Source organism: Suncus etruscus, chromosome 13 (assembly GCF_024139225.1).
Source record: "Suncus etruscus isolate mSunEtr1 chromosome 13, mSunEtr1.pri.cur, whole genome shotgun sequence".
Lineage (NCBI taxonomy): Eukaryota > Metazoa > Chordata > Mammalia > Eulipotyphla > Soricidae > Suncus > Suncus etruscus.
The window spans coordinates 7,253,026-7,280,871 of record NC_064860.1 but is presented as its reverse complement, the minus strand read 5'-3'; the positions used below and the strand labels follow the sequence as shown (position 1 = coordinate 7,280,871).

The 27,846-nt window shown below is 36.1% G+C and overlaps 1 protein-coding gene across 1 annotated transcript in view; it reads left to right on the top strand.

Annotated features, from left to right (window-relative positions):
- Positions 1–27,846, top strand: part of DGKB (diacylglycerol kinase beta) — a 754,568-nt gene that overhangs the window by 194,431 nt on the left and 532,291 nt on the right. The window contains exons 6-7 of the mRNA XM_049785694.1: positions 7,433–7,573; positions 26,663–26,712. Of these exons, the coding sequence (XP_049641651.1) occupies positions 7,433–7,573; positions 26,663–26,712 (191 nt within the window). The remainder of the gene's footprint in view (positions 1–7,432; positions 7,574–26,662; positions 26,713–27,846) is intronic.

Sequence of the window (27,846 nt, the reverse complement as noted above, 5' to 3'; positions counted from 1 at the left end):
GTAGATTAGCCATTTTTAGATGTAGTGTTCTTCTGTATTTACATATATTTCAAGGACCAGAATGCTTCTACCAACTTTTAACTCTATCTGTATTACTTTTAGTCACTAACATATAACTATTTCAAAGCAATTTTAAACTCATTCAAATTAAATAAAACAAAAATTAAATTTATCATTTATACCAGCCCCATTTGTACCATGAATAGTAACTTTATTAATGTGACTTTCTAATAATCTCTATCTAAAATATTTATCTTTGCTATATATTCTGTTGTATGCACAGGTTGTGTTTGTTTTACTCTTTTGAAAATAAATCAAAGTTTGTAAAGGCATAATTTATCTTCTACACTTGCCTTTGGAATTGACATGTTTCTTTCAATAGGTTACTCCACTCAGACTTTCTAAATCCTATCTGTAAAATAGAATCATCTTGTCAAAAAGACCACTGTTTTACAGTCCTTCTGGCACTCATCTCAGACCATTGTTAGCATTGTTTGTTTACTGAATTTGCTCTTCCTGAAATACTCCAAAATAATTTCACTTCAGCCTGTCTTCTTTGTCATTGCTTGTTTGAGGAAAAGGAATTACCAATGTTCAAACAGAAAAATCTAGAGTATGTTCTTTGAATAATTTTGCTGACCTGATTTTTTTCTTTTCTTACTTAATCTTTTTATATTTTTTCTTTTCCTTTGATCCCAATCTCTTGAATACTGTATTTCTCCTCCCTAACATGACTGTAGGAAAATCAGTCTAGTTTAAATTTTCTTATTTATTTAGAACCCAAATTATCTCACTTTTCTGAAAGCTTATATGAGCATGGAATTTAAATTATTAGAAGACTCAAATAGAAGTTATGCATAAAAATGATTAAATGTATGATAATACTAATTTGCTTCTTTACACTTGATTTTCTATGCTACTCATCATGACTGTTAATGTGGGTTTATGTAAGTATAGCACTATGTGGCAAATTGTTTTATAAGAATGACACATTTTTGAGAAGTGAACCAATATTAAAAAAAACTAGAACCACCAAATTTTCAGAGCATTTTATTGCTCTGTAATTTTAGAAAAAAAATTCATGTTTTTAGTTTTGAATATGTTTGGTTTACAGATGAAAGGAATAAATAGAGTCAAGATAATGCTAACTTTTTCATTACCTGAAATGTTTAAAAATAAAACTGATGGAAAGACAATAAAGATGTACATAAAACTTATTTGTTAGTAATTGAAATTTGAGACTAGAGTTAAAAATATCTCTTAGAACAATAACTGTTCTTAAATGTTTTTGAGCACACCCAACAGTCATAGCTTTATGATTAGGAATTATTTTTGTTATGCCTAGGGGACAAAATGGGGTTTCAGGGGAAAAAAAAATCCAGGTCAATTTTTTGCAAGCAATGCCCTATTCACTGTATCTCCAGTCCCTTGTTCCAGCAATATTTTAGGTTGTTATTACAAGAAATTGAGTCTCTGTATTTAATTCAATGACCATATGTCTGAAAAATATAAAAGCATGCGACATTTAATTAATTTGACAAGAATCAATACTTTATAGATAAAAAATTGAAGAATCACATATCATTATTTTTGCTGAAATCAACTGAATAAGGAAATTTTTTTTCTTATTTTAAGTGCAATATTTTTCCCTGATAATGCTTGAATTGTAATGCTTTCTTTTTTTTACTTTATTTTATATTCTATTGTTCACTGTCACATATATAGTTCACAGTTCATATTCTGATATAATAAACATCTTTTGTTTTCTGGGTCTGCTGACATAAATGACATGTATATAAGACTGGATTGCTTTCCTTTGGGAGGAATTGTTCTAAGAAGCTTGGACAGAGGTGATAGAACCTATAATAATGGGTACTATTCGATCACATGAGCTTTATATCTAGTTAGTAAATACATAGATTAAAAAAATTAAAAAAAAGCTGTTTTGGGACCGCTTGCTACTACAGCAGTAGAGGATTTGCCTTGCATGCGGGTGGACCCAGGACGGACTAAGGTTCCATCTCTGGCATCAAATATGGTCCCCCGAGCCAGGAGTGATTTTCAGCACATAGCCAGGAGTAACCCCTGAGAGTCACTGTATGTGTCCCAAAAGCCAAAAAAAAAGAACAAGTGTCATGAAGGGAGAGTTAGACCAGGACCAATGCTGAAGAAGCAGCTAGCAAGCTGTAAGCATTTCAGCAAAGAGCTACAACCAAGGAACCGAGTTTGCAACTTCTTCTTTGCCTTTGTTTCCTGTGTATTCTGCATACTGTTATTAGCATGGGGTGTTAAAAGAATAGGACTAACTTAAACAGCAAATCTAAAGCCAAGGACAACAGAATCCATATCCAATCTACAACAAGCTAGACATAGAGGGCATCACTTGTATTTGCAGCCCCAGGGGGCAAAGAAGGGGATATGGATGCATTCTGGGAAAGGGGTGGGAGGAGGACAACACTGGTGGTGGGAATGCTCCTGATTCAATGTAACTAAGCACCTAAAATACTATTGTGAAAGATTTGTAATTCATTTTGGTCACAATAAAAAAAAAAAATACTGGGGGAAAAAAAAAAGAACAGGACTATGAGCTATCCCAGACAGAGAGAAGTAGGTGAAAATAGCTCCAACTAGATTTAGGAGGAAATAATTTACTCTGAGCTAGAGGAGGATATAGATCAGCTTCTATAAAAAACAGATCGAACACTTGGGGCCTGCTTTCATAAAATTAAACAGAAATCTGAAGACATATATTATTTATAAGGGAAAATTATCTGTTCTTGGGGAAGAAAATGAGAGTGGAAGAGAGTTCCCTACGGGGATTCCTCTCTTTCACATCTCAAAATTGAGGAAAGCCAATCAAAGCCAATTAAAAATATTACAAATAAAAAATAGTACAAATATTTTTGTAATAAAATAATTCTGAAAAATAGTTTCATTTTATCGTTTTAATTCTTTGTATATCATAAAAAAGATGTATTTTGCCTTTCATATGTAATTAATTGGACTTTAGCAAGTGATTATTTTATATATGCCCCTTTCCCTTCTGTAATTTTCAAATGTAAAACTAAACATTACAAAGGTTTGTTACAACTTAATAGCTTACAAGATTTGAACAGAAAATCGGAAATTTAACTATGTTTTTATAAAAAAAATGTTTAATACACTGTAAATAAAAGGATGCCTTTTGTAAAAAGAAAAAAATGTTTAGTACAATAAAATATCTGGACAGTTGGTTCCAAATTTTATATGTGGATGCTCACTTTAATACAGAAATGCTTAGCAGAAAAATCATAAGACCCTCATATTTTCCCAAAAATTATAGTCAGTATTATGGAAACTGCTAATAAAATTGTATACTCGTTAATTTAAGTTAAATATAAAAATTTGTTTGTCCCAAAGAGATAGTTCAAAGGGGAAGGTGCTTATCTTACTGGCAGCTGACCCAGGTTTGATCCCCATCATTTTATATAGTCTTATGAGCCCCACCAAGAATGAATTTCTGAGTCCAAAGCTAGGCATACCCCCGGAGCATGTGGGGTTGTGGCCCAAGAATGGAAACAAATCAAACAAAAATAATAAAGTATTTATTAAATCAACCTAGTGTTATAGAGGCAGAGAACAGATGACAGGATTAGCTCATCAGACAGCATGAGTAGTTCATATTTTATCTAGACATAATTCAGTCATAATAGCAAAGTGTCTCTTTTCACACGTTTGAACTATGTTTTCATGCAATTAGTTGAGCTTTAGTTTTTTGAATTAGAATCACTTGTCTTATAAAGCTCATAATTTTTTTTGATATTTAGAGCCACACCCATCTCTTTTCAGGGTTTGCTCTTTACTTTTCACACAGGGATCACTACTAGAATGGCTCAGCTGACCTTATTAGATGCCCGGGATAGACCTAGTTCCACCATATGCAAGGCAATCACCCCTACCCACCGTAAAACTCTCAAGCTCCATCTTTAATCTCTGTCTTCTATGGCTTACAACGTAAACAGTATTAGCACTTGAAATTCAGTAATATTATCATTCCTAAGTTAATTTTAAATAAATTACCTTTCAAATAACAAAAATTAAAATTAACATGACTTATACTGATGATAAATTTGAAATAACTATTGATAAATATTGATAAGGAAAATGCAATATAGAAAGCAAAGTTTAAAAACTGGCTTGTGACAGACTAACTTTAACGTTGACTTCTTTAACTTAGAATTAAGACTAAATTTAACTTACATTCTCTTTGAAATAATTTTTTAAAGAAAGCGTAGGCCATTCCATTTCTTCATGCAGTTATTCTGAATATTGCCTATAAGTATCATCATTCTGTATTTATCTTTCTTGTCTTGGCTTACTTTATTTAACATAATATCTTCCAGTTCCAGTCATGTTGCATCAAATTGCATGACTGCATCGAACTGTACAGTTAGCTAATATTTCATTGTACATAAGTACCATATCTTCATAATCCATTCAACAGTTATTGGTCATCTAGGTTTACTCCACCTCTTATCTATTGTACTGAGTACTGCAATGAATAATGTTGTGGATCAGTGTTTTTCTGATCATTTGGTTCAGTGATTTTTCTGTCCTGGGTATTGATAAACAAAATCAGGATTGCTGGGTAATATGAAAGATTGATACTTAGTTTGTTGAGAACCCTCCCTAATGTTTACCATAGAGGTTTGAACAGAGAGCATTTCCATCAGCAATTGATCACCACATTCCTGGCAACACAATTTGTTCCCAATATTTTTGAGATGTTTCACCCTCACTGGTGTAAAATGATATCTTATTGTTGTCTCAACTGGATTGTCCTAATGATAAGTGATGAGGAGTATTCTTTCATGTACTCGTTGGCCATCTATTGGATTGAGATTGCTCAAGGCCTGGGAGTATAGTGAGGTGAAGGAAATAAATTGGGTGGAGGAGGAGAAACACAAAATATTAAAGGATGGGGGTACAGGGTCAAAAGGTCTTAGGTGTATTGATAGTGTTAAGAAAGGAGAGAATTAAATATCCAAGCCAGAGTCAGCAACAATACAATCATGAGACCCAAACTTTAACTATAAAAACTTAAAATGAGGGCTGGAGTGATAGCACAGTGGTAGCGGATTTGCCTTGCACCAGGGTTCCATTCTATGCATCCCGTAGGGTCCCCCGAGCCTGCCAGGAGCGATTTCTGAGTGCAGAGCCAAGAGTAACTCCTGTAAATCGCCAGGTGTGGCCCCCAAAACCAACCAACCAACCAAACAAAAACTTGAAATTGTTATGCAGGGAGGCTAGGAGATACGGGATCGTGGCATAGGATGCAATTTGGAAACATCCACAGAAGGAGGTCTAGGCTGGTTATGAGATTGGTGCTGAAACATTGTAGTTCTGAAATCCAATGATACAAAACTTTGTAAAACACAATAGTTTTAATAAAATTAAAAAAAAAATAAAGTAGAATTTAAGCTAGTAGCTTAACATGGAAATAGACTGATAAAATCATTCAACATACTAATAATCTGCAGGATTAAAATAAAATTTATCTATTGTGTACTTGTACAAAAATAGTAAACTATAAAGTATAGAATTTCCTAAAGTTATAGAAAATTAATCACTGTATTTCTGTTTCTCATAGGTAGAATGGGAAAGTGCAATTTTCTTTACAAGCTTATTGTGAAAATTAAGTGAGATCCTCCATGTCATGGTCCCCATTATGTTTCTGTCTCTTATAATATAAGACATTCAATAAACTAGTACATTTTAATTGCAGTAGCATTGCTGATGATAGGGCAAATGATTGTTTAAACAATGCATCAAATTTTAATCACGTCATCATAAAGGAGCCTGAAAAGATGGGAAACAAACAACCCTCAAACACCACAACAGAAAAAGTAGATGAGAAATGCAATCCTAGTGAGCTGTGCTAAACTGAAAGGCCCAGAGGATATTGGTAGTCTTTTCTGGTTTTATAGAAGTTTCTGTTTGACCAACAATTTTGTAATTGAGGCCACTGGTTTTAATCTTCATTATCCCATATGGTCCTCCAAGCACTGCCAGGAATCATTCCTGACAGCCAAGTCAATAGCTACTCTGAGCATTGCTTGTTGTGGCTTCCAAATCACAAGAAACAAATGAGCCTATCAACTATCTTCCCAAATTCTAAATTTACTTCAAGAGATCATTGAGATTTACTTTAGATTTTTGTCAGGTATATAAGATGTGATTTCAGGGTCTTCTCTGTCAAAGTAAACTAACAGTTATAATAAATGTATTTCAATTTAATTAACATCAGCTGGACATGCTTTATTCATTATTTGTAAGCATTCAGTTTATCTACCACTTTTTTAGAATATGCAAAGTGAAGGATTTCAGAAAAAAAAAATGAAAAACTTATTCTTACTAAGTTGGCCATTTTGGAGCCAGAGTGGTAGTACAGCAATAGGGCATTCGCCTAGCACATGGCTGACCCAGGAAGGACCCAGTTCGATCCCCCGTATCCCATACTGTCACCCAATCCAGGAGCAATTTCTGAGTGCACAGCCAGAAGTAACCCCTGAGAGCTGCCGGGTGTGGCCCAAAAAAACAAACAAATAAACAAGTTGGCCATGTTTATCCTGATATCTTTTTTTTTTTTCTCCTGGGAACATATATATTTTTTTTTTTGTGGGGATGGGACATTAGATTTTTGGACACACCCACCACTGCTGCTCAGGAATTAGTCCTGACTTTGTACTTAGGGAAACTGATGGGATTTTTTAGACCATGAATGGTACCAGTAAACCAACCCAAAATGCTGTGTGAAAGGCAAATACCCCCTCCCCTGTTATGTGTGTCTAGAAGACTCATGCTGAGAATATTTCTTGATATCAGAATTTATCTTGATGGTAGAAATAATGTCATTTATAGTATTGGAAAACCATTTAGCATAAATGTACCAGTTTATGAAAGAATTATTTCCTTCCCTTCATCAACATCTCAACCAGATTTTCATTTTTTTTTTGGAAGGAGTGAATGGTCAATGTTGTATCGTCCTAGGTTATTTATTTACTTATGATGTTTTATTTAGATTTTTATCCCTACTTCATAGAATAATGGTAAAAGAGAGTAGTTTCTCAAATTTACTATAGTTCACTCTGGTAATAGAATCCTAGCTCTGCCACCACCCACTGAGTAACCAGAGCATTTTTGTGTCCCTGGCACTTCAGCCTCTGTTATTTATAACAGGCTTAGAAAATATATAACTGCTCTCTCCTGGCCAGATACATTGGTTTAGGCATAAGATATATACAGCTTTAACATAGTAGGTAAATTTATTCTCAGTCACTTAAAAAAAACTATAATTTAAACCAATAATTTAAGAGTCGCTTACTTCTAAAATTGTTTGTTTGAGCACACTGTGAGCTTTGCTAAGGACATTACAGCTAATATTATTTTTCAGGACTGAGAATGAATAAAGGTGCCATTACTCCACCCCGTGCTTCTCCTGCCAATACAAGTTCCCCTGAAGTGATCCATCTGAAGGACATTGTCTGTTACTTATCTCTTCTTGAAAGAGGAAGACCCGAGGATAAACTTGAATGTATGTTTTTATTTTTTATTCATGCATTTGACTTTTGGCTGGGGGTGGATAAAAGAAACTGTATAAGTAAGAGCTTAGCATTGAAGCCATTGCTAATACTTGTGTTCATAGTAACATGGTTTTGGCTCTTTTGTTATTTCATTGAAAAATAATTGAACAATTGATTATTTCATGGTCTTGTGCCTAAAGTTCCTTTTATACAATTTATTAATAAGTACGTTTCACATGATTGTCAAATAATGTTTTAAGTGTCTTAAAGGTAACAATATTATTTTGGAAATATTCATCTAGTTTTGAAAATAGTGCTTGTTTTTTAGTATGCGAAGAAGTTTTTCCAGTAATTAGCAATGTTGGGATCTGAATTCTGAACAAAGAGGGTTGCCATTTTGTATAACCCACATGGCAGGCTTCTTCTTAGGTTCTGAGCAGGGAAAGACACCATTTTGTAAGGACCACATGGTTTGAGCCATACCCTGGGGCTTCAAAAGCCTATTTCCATAGACCCTGCCCAAGCTTCCTGGCCATATCAGTAGCCTATCAGGGAAGGACAAGGGGCAGTAGGAAGGTACTCCTAAACAAGAGCCAATCATTTTAAAAATCATCAGAAAGCTGGACCCTCTTTATATCCCTTCCCTATATAATCTTCCTCGTGACCTTGGGCTGGCTCATCTCTTTCTGGGGATGGCCTTGCCTGGCCAGGCTGGGAGGGGAGTGGTTTTGTTGGCAGGCGAATTCAAGTATTAAACTTTATTCTAGTTGTGTAGTCTCGTCCTTCTACTCTGGAACCCTACAAGCAGGTGTGATTCTTATATATCATTATAAATGCACTTAACCTAAGTGCTTTTTCTTTAAAATTATCCTTGAAACTTTAGTGCTAACAATTTTTTCTTGGACATAATCAGATGATTTCTGATATAATAAGATCATTTTGATCTTGGAGTTGATTTTAACTATAAAAAGTTAACAGTAGTTCTGTTCCTTCCTTCTAATATGTTAACTATTACATCAAAAAGAGAATTTCTTGTGGGAAGTCACTTTGCTGTCTTTAGTATAATATAATACCTGAGCTCCCTCTAGTGGTAGTATCTACTTACTGCAATGCATGAAAATACCTTTTATTTACCATCATCCTGATCATAGTCTACAATTTTTCCTTTTACAAATTATTTCCTACTATAAAACTGGTGATATGTTCAATAACAGTAACATTTTCATTACACTAGTAAACCAAATTTTAAGTTTAATATCTGTCTTACTATAACATCAAGACAATAAAACGTTTTTAAAGCAAATGCCAACTTTGATGTCTTAAAATTAGGTTGAGGGACATGTTTAGTAAAATGAAACTCAGGATAAAAGTTATTTTATTCAATAAAGGATTCACTATTACGCCATAACATGACAATAACTATAAGAAACCATAACACTAAAAAGTGTGACTTTTTATGTTATACATTTTGACAATATTTTAATCTTACTGTCATTCTTAAAAGTGTATTATTTCTTTTTTTTTTTAATATAATTTTTATTTTGATCAAAGTGGCTTACATATTGTTGACAATAATATTTTAGGTACATATTTACATAAAATCAGGGGGGATTCCCATCCCCAAATTGTCCTCCCTACTCCCCCGTTTCTGTCTTACCTCCCATTTCCTCTTCCCTCACCCCCAGGGCGGCTAGAATATGTGGTCCCCTCTGTCTCTAACCAACTACTTAGTAGTCTTGCATCAGTTTGGTCTTGATGCCTCCCTTATTTCCCCCTCTAAGTAGGGGCAGGGGTAGCTAGTTCAAGTTGCGTGGTTTTGCCTGAAAAAGAGAAAATAAATAAACCGGGGTAAGAGTTTAATACCCCGAAAATGGGCAGAATCCTTCTAGAGGTTCTCATCATCGATTTGGGAAATGAAGGAGAAAAAGAAGTTGAAACACTCCACCAGTACCAAAAGAAGTGTCAAATATCCAGTGAGGACTCCAGCTATAACGATAAGCACCACAAAAAAAACAGATAAAAAATAAACCAAAACAAGCTAAAAACAAACACAAACAAACAAAAAACACGCCGTGGTCTTGAAATAAGAAACATGGCGTAGCACATAACGAAAGAAAAGAAAGGAAGAGAAAGAAAAGAAAGAAAAAAAAAAAAAGAATAATTGGGGCCAACAATTTCAATAAACACATCCAAACTGAGGAATCGACCAAAATAGCTAGGTAAATAAAAATAATAATAACAATAATAAATGAAGGTAAGATATATATATATATATATATATATATACATAACCAAGGTTTTGTGTTTTTTGTATTTTTTTTTCCCTCCTGCCCTGGCACAGTAAATATTGGGGTCATTCGAAAAGGAATTCACTTGCCCTATAAGATATGGGGTTTCTCCGTCCTTGGAGTATACTGTCATGGAATCAGCTCTAGTCTTTGCTCAGGATCATTACTCTCCAGGTTGTGGTTTTTTTTTTTTTTTTTTTTTTTTTTTGGTGTTTGGTAAGCTTCTGCTCTGTCCAGTGTGATACCGTCAGAGCTCTGTGTTTAGCAGTCCCAGTATCTGTACATATCCTGAGGTGGGACTTATGGTGAAGTCAGTCTTTGTGAATCTGGAGGTTCTGTTACCTCAGTGCCATTTTAATCCATCTTCTGTGGTTGGTGATCTTGGTCTTTGCGCTGAACCTAGGAAGGCATCTAGGATAGCGTCTTTCTTTGTTCTTCCAGAAGCCCCTTTCCATTACAATTGTCTCTGCCGGACCTTTGGGACTGGGGATCATGCTTATTGTGCAGGTCTTAGTTCAAACCCTAGACTAGGGCTTTTTTATTGGTCCCAAGATGTATACAGTCTGGTCGTGGTTCTAGTATCCAGTCATCTGTAAATCACGATCTTGGCTTTTGGACCTACCAAAGGGTGCCACGTCTTCTGGTTTGTCTTGTCGTTAGCTGGTGAGGTAGGCTAAACTGCTCTAAGGTCAAGTTGTTCACATTTTCCTCATTGTCGAGATATCATGTTAGAGCTGGCCCTTGTTGTTGACCCTGCAGTAATAAGGCTGTCCCAGATGGAGATTGTTTCTTACAGCTGTTGTGAGGAGCTGTGCCGTTTCTATGTCTGGGATCCAGGGTTCAAGGCTGGTTGAATGGTATCTAATCACCTGAGGTCTAAGTTGATTCCACATGACATATTTTCAAGGTAGGAGATAACCCTGTATTGTAAACAACTATGAGTTCCTATCTCTAGTAGATAAGAGCTCTTTTTTTTTTTTTTTTTTTTTTACTATGTAAGATTTCCCCTTTATTTAGTGTGCCTTTGCAGGGGGAAGTGGTGCTCCATTATATGTCGGAGTATTTGGGGTGGACAGAGTGAGTAACAGAGATAGGTCACATACCCAAAGACGATTAAAAAAAAAAAAAAAAAAAAGGAAATAAAAGTGTATGTGCCCACAAATGTATATGTAAGGCAAACATTTAAATAAATAAGTTAATTAAAAAAATATAAAAAAATTAAAATGAGTTAGCGAAGTTTTTAAAGGACCAATGTGGTGCAAAAGACTACTTTGCATTTGGGAGAGAACAGGTAAAGAGTTGTTGTATTACAGGTCTTATGCCTATGTTGGAAGTACAGTTTTCCCATTGTCTTTTGGATTTTTCTTGTGGTGTGTGGGTTCCCAGGCATCTTCCAATCACACCCCCTGCCCCCCTTCAGATTGGTAAAAATTTGCAGCTGGGAGGTCTTGGAAGAGTTCTTGCATTGGGGATACTATTGGACCTAAGTCCGGTTTCAAGAAACAGTCCATGTTAGGGGGAGTTGGTAGGGAGGGTCTCGCAGCATGTGTCCACAGGGGAGTTGGCTGTCTTTTCTTGCAGGAGACGATGTGTGGGTTCGGTTGGGTGTCCCCTCGCCTGGGTGCTGGGTACTGGTTCATTGGGTAGGAGGTCGATCTTGATGCCTAAAAGATTAAGGACTGAGGGTGGAGAGTTTTAATATGGTGGGAGATCTGGATGGGATTGAGGGGTGAAGGGATAGTTGGATTTCCGGGGAAGAGAAAGTGGAAGATATATGGGAGGGGTATGAAGGAAGAGAAAAGAGAAAATACCGTAGAAAGGGAGAAGAGAAAGGGAAAAAAGTAAAGAGAAGAGTAGAAGAGAAAAAGAAAAGAGAAAAAAAAATAGAGAGAAGAAAGGAGAGAATAGAAAGGGAATGCTGGTTTGGTTGAATGTGTTCGATGACTAGAGCCTGTAGTTTAGGTCTGTACATCGCAGGTACTGCTTTGGTGGTCTGACTGGTCACGTGCTTCGATTCCTAAAAGAAGGTTTAACCTAGAGATAAAGTGAATGTTAAAGAGTTTTCTCGTGGCCGTCTCATAGTGCAAGCAAGGTATGGTATCTCGTGTGGTATCCCGAGTTGCCATCTTAGTTTGTCCGCCCTTTGTATCTAAGGGCGCCTGTGGAAAGAAAAGCTGAGAGGTTATTTTTAAAATATAGTAAGGTAAAGGGATTAAAACGTAGTGTTATGGTATGTTGCCATTGCATTACGTGATTTCCCGCGGTGTTCTATACTTGTGTTCCTGTTTACGATCTCTAAGGGATTATTGTGGGCCTTTGTTGTAGGAGTCTGGTTACATACCTGTTCTCTCCATGTTGCTGTTTCTGTTGTTGCTGTTTTCTTTGTGGTATAATGTGCAGTCAAGAGTTTGCATTGTTCCTTTTTCATGTATTTTGGACACTGCTCCCATGTATATGTTGACTATTACAGTGATCGGAGTTTCTACCCTGTTAAACCCTGTTATATGATTGTTAGGTATTAGTTGTGTATAAAATATATGTTCTAGGTGTTTCAGAATAGTGCTACCATTCTGTGTTTATCTTTTGTCTTCTGGCTTACTTCGTTTAACATAACATGATCTAGGTCCATCCACGTTGCTGCAAAGTCTGTGATTGTATCATTTCTAACTGCCATGTAATATTCCATTGTGTATATGTACCACATCTTAATGATCCATTCATCCGTTGTTGGACACCTAGGTTGGTTCCAAGATTTGGCTATTATACTGAGTGCTGCGATAAATAGTGGGGTGCATATGTATTTTGGAATGAATGTCCTTCCATCTTGTGGGTATATGCCTAGGAGGGCAATTGCTGGGTCAAATGGCAGCTCAATTCTGAGTTCTTTGAGCACTCTCCAGACTTTCCTCCATAGGTGTTGGACTAGGGGACATTCCCACCAGCAGTGGATGAGAGTTCCTTTCATACTGCATCCCCGCCAACAAAGGTTGTTTCCATTATTTTTGATGTGGGCCATCCTCACTGGTGTAAGGTGGTATCTCATTGTTGTCTTGATTTGGATCTCCCTGATGATGAGTGAAGGTGAGCATGTTTTCATGTGTTTGTTGGCCATCCTTCTGTCTTCCTCAGAGAAGTGTCTATTCATTTCATCTCCCCATTTTTTTATAGCTTTGTTTGCTTTTGGGGGGCTCAGCTTTCTGAGTGCTTTGTATGTTCTAGATATCAGCCCTTTATCTGATATGTCGAGTGAAAAGATTTTTTCCCATTCTGTTAGCTGTCTTCTTGCGTTAAGCAGGGTTTCTTTTGCCATGCAGAAGCTTTTTAGTTTGATGTAGTCCCATTTGTTTATATTTGATGCTAACGTTCTTGCCATTGGTGCTCCATTCTCAAAGACCTTTTTGATATATAGGTCTTTGAGTGTTCTGCCTATTTTATTCTCAATAAACTTTATGGATTCGGTCTGATTTCAAGGTCTTTGATCCACTTTGAGTTGATTTTTGTATAAGGAGTAAGGTATGGGTTGATTTTCACTTTCGTACATGTGGTTTTCCAGTTGTACCAACACCATTTGTTGAATAGGCTTTCTTTGTTCCATTTCAGATTCTTGCCTCTTTTATCAAATATTAGTTGGCTATATACCTGGGGGTTTATGTCTGGGAATTCTGTTCTGACCCACTGGTCTGATGTCCTGTCTCTGTTCCAGTACCATGCTGTTTTGATTACTATGGCTTTATAGTATAGTTTCAAGTTAGGTAAGGAGATGCCTCCCAGCTTCTTGTTTTTCAGTATTTGTTTGGCTATCCTGGGTCTTTTGTGGTTCCAGATGAATTTTGTGAATGCTTGTTCTAATTCTTTAAAGAATTGTGTCTGGATTTGGATAGGGATTGCATTAAATCTATATAGGAGTTTGGGTAGGATAGTCATTTTGATTATGTTAATTCTACCTATCCATGAGCATGGGATGTTCTTCCATTTCTTTAGATCATCTTCAATTTCTTTCTGGAGTGTTTTGAAGTTTCCCTGGTATAGGTCTTTCACATCTCTTGTAAGGTTGATTCCTAGATACTTGATATTTTTTGATACTATCTTAAATGGAATTGTATTTTTAATCTCTCTCTCCTCAACTTCATTGTTTGTATATAGAAACGCTACTGTCTTTTGTGTATTGACTTTGTAACCAGCCACTTTGCTGTATTGGTTAATTGTTTCTAGGAGTTTTACTGTGGACTCTTTAGGTTTTTCGATGTATATCATCATATCGTCGGCAAAGAGAGATAGCTTTTGTTCCTCTTTCCCAATTTGAATTCCTTTGATTTCCTTCTCTTGTCGGATTGCTATTGCTAGGACTTCTAAGGTTATATTGAATAAGAGTGGAGAGAGTGGACAGCCTTGCCTAGTTCCTGATCTTAGTGGGAATGCTTCTAGTTTCTCACCATTGAGTATAATGTTGGCTGTAGGCTTTTCATAGATAGCTGTAACTATCTTGAGGAAGGTTCCTTCTAACCCTATTTTGCTGAGTGTCTTTAACATGAAAGGATGTTGGATTTTGTCAAATGCCTTCTCTGCATCGATTGATATGATCATGTGGTTTTTTGTCTTTCATGTTGTTGATGTGGTGTATAATGTTGATTGATTTGCGTATGTTGAACCAACCTTGCATTCCTGGGATGAATCCCACTTGATCGTGATGTATGATCTTTTTGATGAAGTGCTGGATTCGGTTTGCTAATATTTTATTGAGTATCTTTGCATCTATGTTCATTAGTGAGATTGGTCTGTAGTTTTCTTTTTTGGTAGTGTCTTTGCCTTCTTTGGGAATGAGTGTGATATTAGCCTCATAAAAGGAGTTGGGGAGGATTCCTGTTTTTTCTATGGTTTGGAAGAGCCTATGGAAAAGTGGTAGTAACTCTTCTTGAAATGTTTGATAGAATTCACCTGTAAATCCATCTGGGCCTGGGCTTTTGTTCTTAGGGAGTTTTTTTAATTACATCTTCAATTTCCTCTGAGGTGATTGGTCTGTTTAGGATTTCTAGATCTTCCTTTTCCAGTCTTGGAAGAGGGTGTTTTTCCAAGAATCTATCGATTTCTACTGGGTTCTCTAGCCTAGTTGAGTATAGTTGTTCATAATATGATCTCATGATATGTTGTATTTCTTGGGGTTCTGTTGTAATCTCTCCCCTTTCATTTGTGATCCTATTGATTTGGGTGTTTTCTCTCTTTTTTTTGGTGAGTTTTGCCAGTGGTTTGTCTATCTTGTTTATTTTTTCGAAAAACCAACTCCTGGTCTCATTGATTTTTTGTATTGTTTTCTTGGTTTCTATGTTGTTTATTTCTGCTCTGGTTTTTATTATTTCTTGCCTTCTGGATGTGGTTGGACTTCTCTGTTGCTGATGTTCCAATTCTTTGAGGTGATCTTTTAAACTGTTGGTTTTGTTATTTTCCTGATTCTTGACATAGGCCTGAATTGCTATGAGTTTCCCCCTAATTACTGCTTTTGCTGTGTCCCATAAATTTTGACATGTTGTCTCTTCATTGTCATTTGTCTCAAGGAATCTTTTTATTTCTTCCTTGAGTTGTTCTTTGATCCAGCTGTTGTTGAGCAGCATGTTGTTTAATCTCCAGGTATTAGTTTTTTCTCCATTGCTTCTTCTTGACCTCAATTTTGAGCTCTGTGGCATAGTGATCTGAGAGGGTACTTCTAATGATCCTTACCTTTGTGGTCTTATATAGGTTGGCTTTGTATCCTAATATATGGTCTATTCTGGAGAAGGTTCCATGTGGGCTTGAGAAGAATGTGTATTCTGCTTTCTGGGGGTGGAGGGCTCTATATAAGTCTATTAGCCCTAAATCTTCTAATTTTTCATTCAGAGCTCTTATTTCTTTGCTATTTTTCTGTTTGGTGGATCTGTCCAGTGGTGATAGTGGAGTATTGAGGTCCCCTGCTATTATCACATTTCCCTTCATGTGTTTCTCCAGGTTTGCCAGTAGTTGCCTCACATATTTTGCTGGCTCTACATTAGGTGCATAGATATTGACCAGGGTTAGTGTTTCTTGATCTAATGTTCCCCTGATCAGTAAGTAGTGACCCTCTTTGTCTCTGATCACTTTCTTGAGGTTGAATGCAATTTGGTCTGATATAAGAATTGCTGTCCCTGCTCTTTTTTGTTTTCCATTGGCCTGAATAATCACTTTCCATCCTTTTATTCTAAGCCTGTGCTTATCCTGCATCTGTAGGTGTGTTTCTTGCAGACAGCAGAAGTCCGGTTTATTTTTCCTAATCCAGTTCTCTACTATGTGTCTTTTAATTGGAGAGTTTAGTCCGTTAACATTTAGGGAGATTATTGAGAGAGAGGATTGTTGTGTAGTTGTGTTGTGTAGGGTGGTTTTTGTTACAATCGGGGGTTTGGATTGTGTAATTCGTCTTTGAGTAAGTCGTTTAGGATCGGTTTTGTTTGCACAAATAGTTCAAATTCGTTCTTGTTTGAGAATGTTTTTAGTCTATCCTCCCATATGAATGTAAGTTTTGCTGGGTATTGGACCCTAGGTTGGAAATTTCTTTCATTCAGTCGTTTAAATATGTCATTCCATTGTCTTCTTGCTTGAATTATTTCAAATGGGAGATCTGGTTTGATTCTTATGTCCCTACCTTGGTACTTGAGGTTTCTTTTCTTCCTTATTGCTTTAAGGAGTTCTTCTTTCTCTTTGTTTTTTGCCAATTGGATTACCATGTGTCTTGGTGTTTGTTTATTGGGGTCTATCTTATTGGGAACTCTTTTTATTTCCTGTATTGGCATTGCAGTATCCTTCCAGAGGGTGGGGAAGTTCTCCGCTATTATCTCTCTGACTACTTGTTCTTCCCCTTTCCCTACTTCCTCCCCTTCTGGTATACCCACAATTCTTAGGTTGTTTCTTTTGTCCTTTTTCATTAGATACTGGACCTTTCCTTCCAGTGCTTTGCCTTTTATTTCTTTGTTGGTTTCTTGATCATTTTTTGTTTGCAGTTTTCCTTCGAGTTCTTCAATGTGTTTCTCCAATTCTGTGTTTCTGCTTGTAAGGCTTGTTACTTTGTCTGTTAATTCCTTCATTTCTTTTTGTATGGAATCTCTCATGTTCTTTAACATTTCTTCTTTAATTTGGCTGATTTGTTCATCCATAGATTTCTTATACTCGATAGCTAGGGTTTCTCTAATTCCTTTTATTAATTCTTGCATTTCCTTCCTCATGGCTGCTTTTAGGTCTTCATCGCGTGTATCTGTGTATTTTGGTGGACTTGGAAGCTTGCAAGAGTTTGTCACCATATCTCCAGATATTAGTGATTTCCTTGATTTACGCATATTTCTTTGTATTTAATGGTGTGTTTTAGAGTGCTGTGCTTCTAATTTTCACCTGTTTTGATCCCCTGTGGTGTGGGAGTTGGTTCCCTCCCTGAGGGTGGTTCTAGAGGGACTTTTGGGTGAACTCGCTGAGGTTTTGATCCTCCTGTACTCTTTATGTGGCCTGGTTAGTTGTTTTCCTCTTTTGTTGGCAGCTAGTACTGGCCCTTTCCTGACCACAGTGGTGGGGGGGCACTGTTTCTCCTCTCCTTTTTCTCCTCTCCTCTACTAGTTGGAAGTCAGTCTTCCTCTTTATTCCTGTCAGCAGGTGTAGTTCCGCTTCTGGCCACACTGGTTGCGGGCGCTGTTGAGCCTGACTCTCTGTTCCCTCCCTTATCTGGGGGTCAATGAAGCTCTGCTCCTCCGAGTTACCGCGGAAGAAATTCCCCCAGTCAAGCCCTCCCGGTAGCTGCTCTCAGCCCTAGGGGGGGTCTCAGGTCCACTCTGGGGCTCGGGGCTAGGTTGCTCTAGGTTACCTAAAGGTCCAGGGGGCAGGCCCAAGCTCACCTAGTCTATTCGTCCCACCTGTCCCAGCTGGGCAGGTGACTCCGGCCCACTAGGTACTAGGGAATGTCCTCCCCTGTCCACGCTCGGGTCAGGTGGGATGAACTCTGGGGCCTGGAAGTTGAGGCAACGGGTGGTGTGGTCTCTGTGCCAACAAGCTGGCCTCTGCAGTCTATGGGGGGGGGTCGCGCGCAGGGTGGCTGGCGGCTGCGGGTCGTCCACGTGTGAGCGCCCTAAAACAGTGCACTCACCATGGACGCCGGGGTTCCCTACTCCCCGTTGGCGCGGCTGGCCTCTGCAGTCTATGAGGGGGGGGGTCGCGCGCAGGGTGGCTGGCGGCTGTGGGTCGTCCACGTGTGAGCGCCCTAAAACAGTGCACTCACCATGGACGCCGGGGTTCGCTATTCCAAAAGTGTATTATTTCTAAATGTTGTTTTGGCATTTCAGTATATAAATACACATATATATATCTGTATATTTATGTTTATATATAAATATATATAAGCAGAGATGAAGAGATATAACTGGGCTGTGGGTACTTGTATTCATATGTACAACCCTGGTTTGATTCCTGTTAGCACATAGGGTCCCTAATTACTGCCTCCGCAAGAATAGGCCCTGAGCACTGCTGTGTATGGTGAAAAAATTGGCAGGGGTGTTGGGGAGGATGGGGTGATATTAGGCTAGCTGAGAAAGAAAGAGAAACAGAAATGACAGGAGACCTGTATGTAAGGACAAATTATGGCACTATGATAGTGATGAGGATGCAGTGATTTTGTGCAGAAAAAGCATAAAGTCTAACACTATTCATACCATGTTACTTCAAGGACAATTTGTTTTTGCTAAGAAACTATAGAACTGCCTCACATAATCACTAAATTTGTTGTTATCACCTCTGGCCACACTGGTGGTGCGCAAATGACCTTCTTAGAAGTATTGGGGATACCATGTTTGTCACTGAGGGTGCTAAACTATGTGTATATAGGTTATAGATAAGAAGAATTTCCTTTATATTATATAATAGGCCTTTGCTTTGATCTTTTAACCAAATCCATGTGGAGGTGCATAATTGTTTCTGTATCAAGTGAAGTTGCATGAGCATAAAAATAGAAAAAACTGTGGGTTAAGCTAGTTTGTAACTATAAAAGGTAGGCATATTTTGGAAGCTTCTATGTTGCCCGCATAATTTTAATATTAATGTTAAAATTATTTTTCACTGGAAGTTCTGCCTACTTCTGTTATCTTCAAAGAAGCCCTGCTTATTCAAAGACTAATGAACTTTTTTGAAAAACTTCTTAACCTCTTGAAATTTACTTTGACATTCTAAGAGCAAAGGCTTATATAGACAGTTTAGACTAATTATATTACTATTATTTAAATTCAGTTTTCCAAGGAAAAGTTATTGTAGGCTTACCAAGTTCCAGAAAAGTTATTTGAGATAGAGTTAACTTTTTTTTTTCTGTATCTAAACTCCTTTATTGCTATGTAACATATTCATTCCCAAATCAACCATTATAAATTCCAATTTGGAAATTTGTGCTCTTTATTTTTTTCTTCAACTCTTGTCACAGTTGATTCACAGTTGATTTCTTTGCAAATTTATCTTGTTCCATTTCTCTAGATGTTGAAACTTCAAGAAAAATTTTCAATTTTCAATTTTTTTTATTTTTACACTGATTTCTAATCGCTCATTTAACATCTAGGAAATATTTTTTTTAATTTATTCAAAGAAAATACATAGCATAGTTGACACAATTGATCATAATACATTGTTTCATGAAAAACAAAAGCAAAGTTAATAAAATTAGGAAAACTTGGGGCTGGAGAGATAGCATGGAGGTAGGATGTTTGCTTGAATGCAGAAGGACGGTGGTTCGAATCCCGGCATCCCATATAGTCCTCCGAGCCTGCCAGGAGTAATTTCTGAATGTAGAGCCAGGAGTAACCACTGAGCACTGCTGGGTGTGACCCCCACCCCCAAAATAAAAAAAAAAACCCAAATAAATAAAAATAAAATAAAATTAGAAAAACTGAAGAGATGGAAGAGAAAGAAAAAGTTCAGTAGTAGCAAGTATATTTTTGAAAATCATTAAATCACCAATTAACTCAATAAAGGCATAACAGAAGTTTTAGTAAGATTTTCTTCTTTTCTTTTTTTTTAAAGGATAAAAGTTAAAGAAATACATTAAAAATGGTGTTAGAGTGGCAATTGTTTGCATAGGCCCAGCAAAATATGGGGGACATTGAAAGGAAAACCGTTGGCCTAAATACAAGAAGACCTTACCCCTGAAGTTTTCTGGCATAAGTCCAACTCTGGGCTCCAGGCATACAAGGTTGACCAACCAAAGTCATTGTCTGAGTTGTAAACAAACTTTAGCACAGTTGTTGTTTTTGGTGTCAGGTTTCTGTATTTAGAGATCTGGATTCTGTGCATATACTACATCGGAGTCAGGATGTTTAGTAGATGGCATCCTTGTTTCAGGGGTGAATGGACAATGCCCATTTTTTTGAGGCCTGAGCCAAGTCATTATGATAATGTTCAGGGTGTCAGGTCCCACTGCATTACAATATTTGTGTGTTTCTATCTCTATTAAATTATAACTTTTGTATGTATAGTATTTTGCCATTTTAATGTGCCTATGCAAAAAAGTAACATGGTATTATTGGTGCAGATAGGGGCTGTTAGAACTAGTCCAACAATCCCCTTAATTTAGTTTTAACATAAGCTTTAAACATGTCAACCAGGCCTAAGGCTGAATGCAGGGGCCCGAGGATACATTTATGCTTGATTCCTGGAGTGCTGGGAATATTTGGGCCATTCTAGAAGTGATAGAAGACCCAGGGACATCTTCAGCATGTGTAGGACCTCCAAATTGCTTCCAGTTCTACTCAAACTCCAGATTATGCCAGGGATTAGACCCGAGGCTGGTCCTCACTGTTCTGACTGCTGAAGCACTCATTACTGTGTGATCTTTTATTCCCATGGAATAGTTATGCTATGCATCTTTTATTTTTTTACTTTTATTTCTTTCTTTCTCTTCTCTTCTCTTCCTTTTTTTTAATTTTGTTTTTTCTTGTTTGTTGTTTTGTTTTTTGGACCACACCCAGTGACACTCAGGGGTTACTCCTGGCTATATGTTCAGAAATCAATCCTGGGTTGAGGGGCCATATGGGACACCAGGGGATTGAATCATGGTCCATCCTAGGTTAGTTCATAAATGCCTTACCATTTGTGCCACTGCTCCATCCTCTTCTCATCTCTCTTCTTCCTTCCTCTCCCCTCCTCTCCTAAGTGGTGGGAATTTTAATGGGTCAGGTTTAGTGTGACATATTGAAAATGAAGAGGAGAAATATATTCTCAGTATTATATAAGCTTTCATATAACCATTCAGTATTTTAATAGATAGTGTACTCCTAACTTCAGTATTCCTGGTTATTAACCCAGATTCAGAATGTTGAGTTTTATCTGCTATACTGTTCAAGAAACCGGGCTATAGGAGAGGGTTTTTGTAGAATATAAGGGTAGTATTTAAGGGTCTAATTTTTCCTCTTTTTTTTTTTTTTTTTGGTTTTTGGGCCACACCCAGTAACGCTTAGGGGTTACTCCTGGCTATGTGCTCAGAAGTTGCTCCTGGCTTGGGGGACCATATGGGACACCGGGGGATCGAACCGCGGTCCGTCCAAGGTTAGCGCAGGCAAGGCAGGCACCTTACCTTTAGCGCCACCGCCCGGCCCCTAATTTTTCCTCTTGTTAAAGATTATTTTTTAACTTACCTCCCTTTCTGTGCAAAAAAATGATCTTCACTTTGCCACCTGCTCCTCTGTTTATGAAGAGAAATTATCCAAAAAAAAGGTATTAATGAGTCAATCTCATTCTTAATGATGTCTAAAAATATCAAGTATCTAACGAAGAAACTTATCAAAAGTTAAGAGATCTAAGGTAAGTTTGATAACCATGATGACTTTAAGTAATTTAAGAAAGATCATAGGAAATAGAAAGTTATTTTATACTCATAGATTGGAATAATCAATTTGTCAAGATGTTCTTCTGACCTAAATTCTTACACAGATTTAATATGATCCAAATCCAAACCCCAATGGCATTCTTCAAGGACTAATAACAATAAATATTAAAGTTTGTTTGAATGATAAAATACTTCAAATGCTTAAAAACATACTGATATATAAAAAGCTGGGAGGTATTTTATTACCTAAGTTAAGATCATACTGTGAATTTTAGTGATCAAAGAAGAAAAACAATTTGTAGTGGCAGAGATGTGGTAAAAAAAGGAACTCACATTTATAATTGGTGTTATTATAGTCTAATTCAACTCCTATGGAAATAATGTGGAGATGTCTTAGTAAATAAAATAAGAATTTAACTGCCCTATAGCCCTGCATTTTCACATGGGTATTTGCCTCAACATACAAAATATTGACTTAAAGGACTGCGTGGACACAATTAAGAACAGTACTTAACACAGTAACTAGGCTATGGTCTCAACATTTGATATTAAGGGAAGTTAGAAGAACAAAGGATATCCTCAGTTATGTGTAGTATATAGAATAAATGATGAGGTTATATCTGTATTACAGGGTGCATACCTAGATTATCCTTGATCACTAGAATATTGGAAGGACAGGAAAAATAGTTGAAGGGGATGTAAGAAGAGGAAGATGGAAGGTAATGAGGAGCAGGGGTAAAGGCATTCAGGTACATAGGTCATGTGATAGAATGGTAGAGCTATAAATATAAATCACAGTTTAAAGCAACTGAAAACACTGAAACCATGACAGTCAAATTTAAAATGGTAGTCTTTAAGGAAACAACCTGGATCATGAGAGGTATCTATTGATACTGATTTTAAAATTGCAATTCAACTATGGGTAACATGTAAATCACAGTGTCTTAATATAAAAAGGTTTGAAAAAAATACAAAAAATATGAAATTTATTCTGATTAAGGGAGAAAATTTAGGCTTAACATTATTTTGTCTATAATTAGATTAGCTGTACATTAAGAATTCTTTCAAGAATATCAAAGTTTGGGGGCCGGAGAGATACCATGGAGTTAGGGTGGTAGCCTTGCATGCAGAAGGTCAGTGGTTCAAATTCCAGCATTCCATATAGTCCCCGAAACCTTCCAGGAGTGATTTCTGAGCATAGAGCCAGGTGTAATCCCTGAGCACAGCCAGGTATGACCCAACCAAAAAAAAGAAGAATACCAAAGTTTTGGTACATATATTTTCCCCCAAGACATCGCAATTAATTATATTCATATACACAATGGAATATCATGCAGCTGTCAGAAGAAATGAAGTCATGAAATTTTCTTATACATGGATGTACATGGAATCTATTATGCTGAGTGAAATAAGTCAGAGAGAGAGAGAGAGAGAAAAACACGAATGCAGAATGGTCTCACTCATCTATAGGTTTTAAGAAAAATGAAAGACATTTCTAACAATTTTCAGAGACAAAAGAGAGGAGGACTAGATGTTACAGCCCACCTCATGAACCTCACCACAAAGAGTGATGAGTTTAGTTAGAGAAATAACTACATTGCGAACTATCCTAACAATGAGAATGTATGAGAGAAATAGAAAGCCTGTCTAGAGTACAGGTGGGGGCGGGGAGTGCAGGAGGGATATTTGGGACACTGGTGGTGGAAATGTTGCACTGGTGAGGGGGGGGGGAATCATCTTATATGACTGAAACCCAACCACAATCATGTTTGTAACCAAAGAGTTTAAATAAAATATTATAAAAATCATATTAATTAATGTAATTAATTATATTGATAGTTATATTAATTGTATTAGATTGATTAAGAGATATTATATTTCTGTGGGCAAAAATAAACTAGAAAAAATGCACTACCCATTCCAATCTACATTTGTAGGTAAAAATCACGTGATATCATATCCATATATATGTTAATATTTTGTGAAACAAAAATTCTTTTTCTGAAAGTACAGTACAGAGATGGAAAAAAAGAAAGATACATTTTTTAAGAAAGAATACATACTTCTGCTGAGCATGTATGAAAAACAAATATGCATGTATGAATAAATAAATTGGTTGTTTAAGATCCTAATTTGGATTTAAAAATCCAAACTATAATTTATTCAAAACTCAACAAAATATACAGATTATTATTGAGGCTAGAATCCTTCTCATTACTCTTTTCTTTGTTCTCTCCCTATTTAAAGTGAGTGTCCTGTATACAGTATCCCCAGAGAGAAACAAATATATCTTTAACTATTTTAATATATTATTTTAATAATACTGCAGAACAAGTTGCACCTGGTAGAGAATAATAATTAGATTGGGAGTTGGCTTTCTAAATGATGAGAATATTAATTAATGAACTGAACAGGGAAATCATCTAGTAGCCTCTGCACAAATAGATCACCTTCTGATTCCAAATTCTGAATATATTCAGAATCGGGTTCTCTCTCTACAGTCTCTTGCCACAACTGCTAACACTTATCGCCAAAGGATTTTCTAGGCTCCCAACGATTTTTTTGGCAACTGATTATTCCTCTAGGTTTGCACTCTAAGTAATACTAGAGTATGATTTCTGTGTTAGATCAGCTTTAAATATAGCAAATAAAGCAAAAGAATGTGGCATTTCATCCATTTCATTTTGTTTTTCTTTGTTTTACTTTCTGCATTTCTTTCTCTTTCTTTCTTTCTTCTTTCTTGTCTTTCTTCTTTCTGTCTGTCTTTCTTCTTTCTTTCTTTCTTATTTCTTTCTTTCTTTCTCTTTCTTTCTCTCTCTTTCTTTCTCTCTTTCTTTCTTTCTTTCTTCTTTCTTTCTTTCTTTCTTCTTTCTTTCTTTCTTTCTTTCTTTCTTTCTTTCTTTCTTTCTTTCTTTCTTTCTTTCTTTCTTTCTTTCTTTCTTTCTTTCTTTCTTTCTTTCTTTCTTTCTTTCTTTCTTTCTTTCTTTCTTTCTTTCTTTTCTTTCTCTCCTTTTTTATGTTGTACTTTTTGAGCTACTCCTGGAGACACTCCAGTGTTACTCTTGGCTGTGCACTCAGAAATTGCTCCTGTGAGGCTCAAGGGACCATATGGGATGCTGGGGATCAAACCCAGGTCCATCCCAGGTCGGCTGCATGCATATACTATGGTTGTTGACTCTGGCTTGGATACTTAGTTCTGTCCTTCATTAATAGCACCAATGCACCTAAGACCTGTTGGCCCTGCACTGCTCCTTTCATTTTTTTGTGTTTCTCCTCCTCCATTCTATTTCTTTGCTTTTCCTTTCTCTAGGGCCAAGAATGTCTAGATCTAGACAATTCCCATTTAAAGTATTGTGTTCCTTCATGCAGTTATTCTAATTACCACATATAAGTGATATCATTCTGTACTTATCTTCATCTTTCGTTATTTAAAATTGATAATATCTTTCTTTTCCATACATAAATGATTTACTGTTTCACTGATATATTATTATTACTTGTTTTTCTGTGAAAGGAAAAGGTGTTTAGTATTCAGCTATGCAGACTTTCTTGTTTTTTTTGACATATGATGGACATCATGATTTTTAAATACACATTTTATATTTTTTGCTGCCTGAATTTATTTTTTGTTATAAATACATACCTTTCCTTTATTTTAACATCTGAGTGGTTTACTTGAATTTTATAATGAATAGCACATGATAAGTTGGCAACATTTATTCCTTTTGGCTATAAACTTAGTTTTACATTCCTACATATAAATGCTGTCTTAAAACTGGTAAAATATATTACTAAATATAAAAAGGTAACAGAAATTAGTCAAGGTCATTGTATAAATATATCTTAGATTTGTTTATATATGACCAGATATTCTAGACCTCAGACATTTAGATGCACCATAAAAATATACAAATACAACACTTCTGTGTCTCTATTATTACAGCTGGATCATTCTTCCTTCATTCATCTCCATTTCATCTGTACCATCTTGCGCAAAATTCTAAGAGGAAATCTTCCTTCATTTAAAATATCAGGGTCCTGCTTTCCTGGATTAACTACCATAGAGCCTCACTGTCCTTACCTTACCTTAACCAGTTACTTCAGAGAACATTATATTGCTTTACATTACTTATACCTCAGATAACAGAAGCACCATTACTAGCTCAAAAATAATGAATTTTTGTCTTCTTCAGCCCCAATAGAATTATTTTTTCCATGTGTACTTATCTTTCTTTCCTTTTCAGGTCAGACAAACTGATGACTAATATTTATATAGGTACCTTTGTTTTCCTCTATGCATTTCTGTATGTCACCACCTCACCTTAACAAGTGTATCTTATGGCAGCACAGTTAATGTCATTAGCAAATAAAAATATAGGAAGTTTCGGGGCCGGCGAGGTGGCGTTAGAGGTAAGGTGTCTGCCTTGCAAGCGCTAGCCAAGGATCAGGACCGCGGTTCAATCCCCCGGCGTCCCATATAGTCCCCCCAAGCCAGGGGCAATTTCTGAGCCTTAGCCAGGAGTAACCCCTGAGCATTAAATGTGTGTGGCCTGAAAAACCAAAAAAAAAAAAGGAAGTTTAACTAAGGTCACTTTATAGTAATGAAAGATTCCAAATGATAATTTTTAGAACTTCAAATTGATTTTTTATTTTTCTCCTTTTTCAACTTCTGAATGACTAAAGTCTTTCTCTCTTGTTCTTTTGCAGTTACCAATTAATGATTCTATGATAGCATTAAAATAAATATTAATACTATTTTGTGTATATATATATATATAAACTTGAATTACTATATGATATATCTGATTTGGTTATTTTAACTCATTTGAGAAGAGGCCTTTCTAATTAATTATTTTAAGTTGAGAGAATCTAATATTTTCATTTATTAAAATATATTTTAAAGACTATATATTATACTCATATTGATCTTACTTGCATTTAATATATTTCCACACATCTCTTATTTCTAGTTATGTTTCGCCTTTATGACACAGATGGGAATGGCTTCCTGGACAGCTCGGTAATGTTTTTTCTTCAAATTTTCTGTGAAAACTTCAAAGTTGTTTGTTTAGAAAAAAAGCAATGAATAAATTTATAGTTATTACCAGAAAATGTGCATGTAATGCAATTTTTATGCACTCATAATCACCTGTTTTCATTATCTGGCTCTTTGAAAGAAAATGATCTCAGTAACTGTAAGATTATAGTTACTGTAGCACGTAAGTTTTGTACAAAACTTGAATTTTATTCACTGGACATAGATTTTAAAAATAAAAGAGAGTGGCCAGAGCCATGGTAATGCTAGTAGAGAATTTGCCTTCACACAGCTAACTCAGGTTTCATCCCAGCATTCCATATAGTTCTCTGAGTCTGCTTTAATTTCTGAGTACAGAGCCAGGAATAACCCCGAAGTGCAGCCTAATGTGACCCCCCCCCAAAAAAAAAAAAAACACAAGGACAAAACTAAACACCAGTGTCAGAAAAAGAGAAAAACCATAACCTTGACTAAATAAAATATAAAAGGAAGTTGAAACCTAGGAAGAAAAATTGCATTTAAAGTGAGATTTGACATTTGAAAAAATATTGCCAATACTTGCAACACTTTGTAAACCCCAAATTATGTTTTATTATTAAACCTTGATCATCTATACTGTTCCATTTATAGATTTAATTGATAGATTGTATTAACAAACTTTCTGTTTACTAATATTTCATCTTGTGAGAAGAGAAATAGTACAGTAATTAGGCCACTTGCTTTACATGGGGCTGACCCAGGTTTGATAATAATTTCTGAGCACAGTTAGGAGTGACCCCTGAATAGTGTCAGACTTGGCCCAAAGGCTCTCTGACTAAAAAAAGAAAAAGAAACAAAAAATATAAATATGTTTTAATTAATTTTATATTTAGCTTTCTCACTTTTAAATTACAGTCATGAAAGTAATACAATAACAAAGCATCTTTGTATGAATGAACTGAAGAGAATAATATAATGTCTGTTTTTTCTTTTGGTCTTTTAGAGGAGTTTTTAGTCTCTGTTCTACTTTACAAATAAATACTACATACGTAAATCAACTTCAGTTCCATCCAATCACATTTTCTAATAACCTACCTTGAATGTTACATTATTTCCTGTTAATAAAATAAGTATATCAAC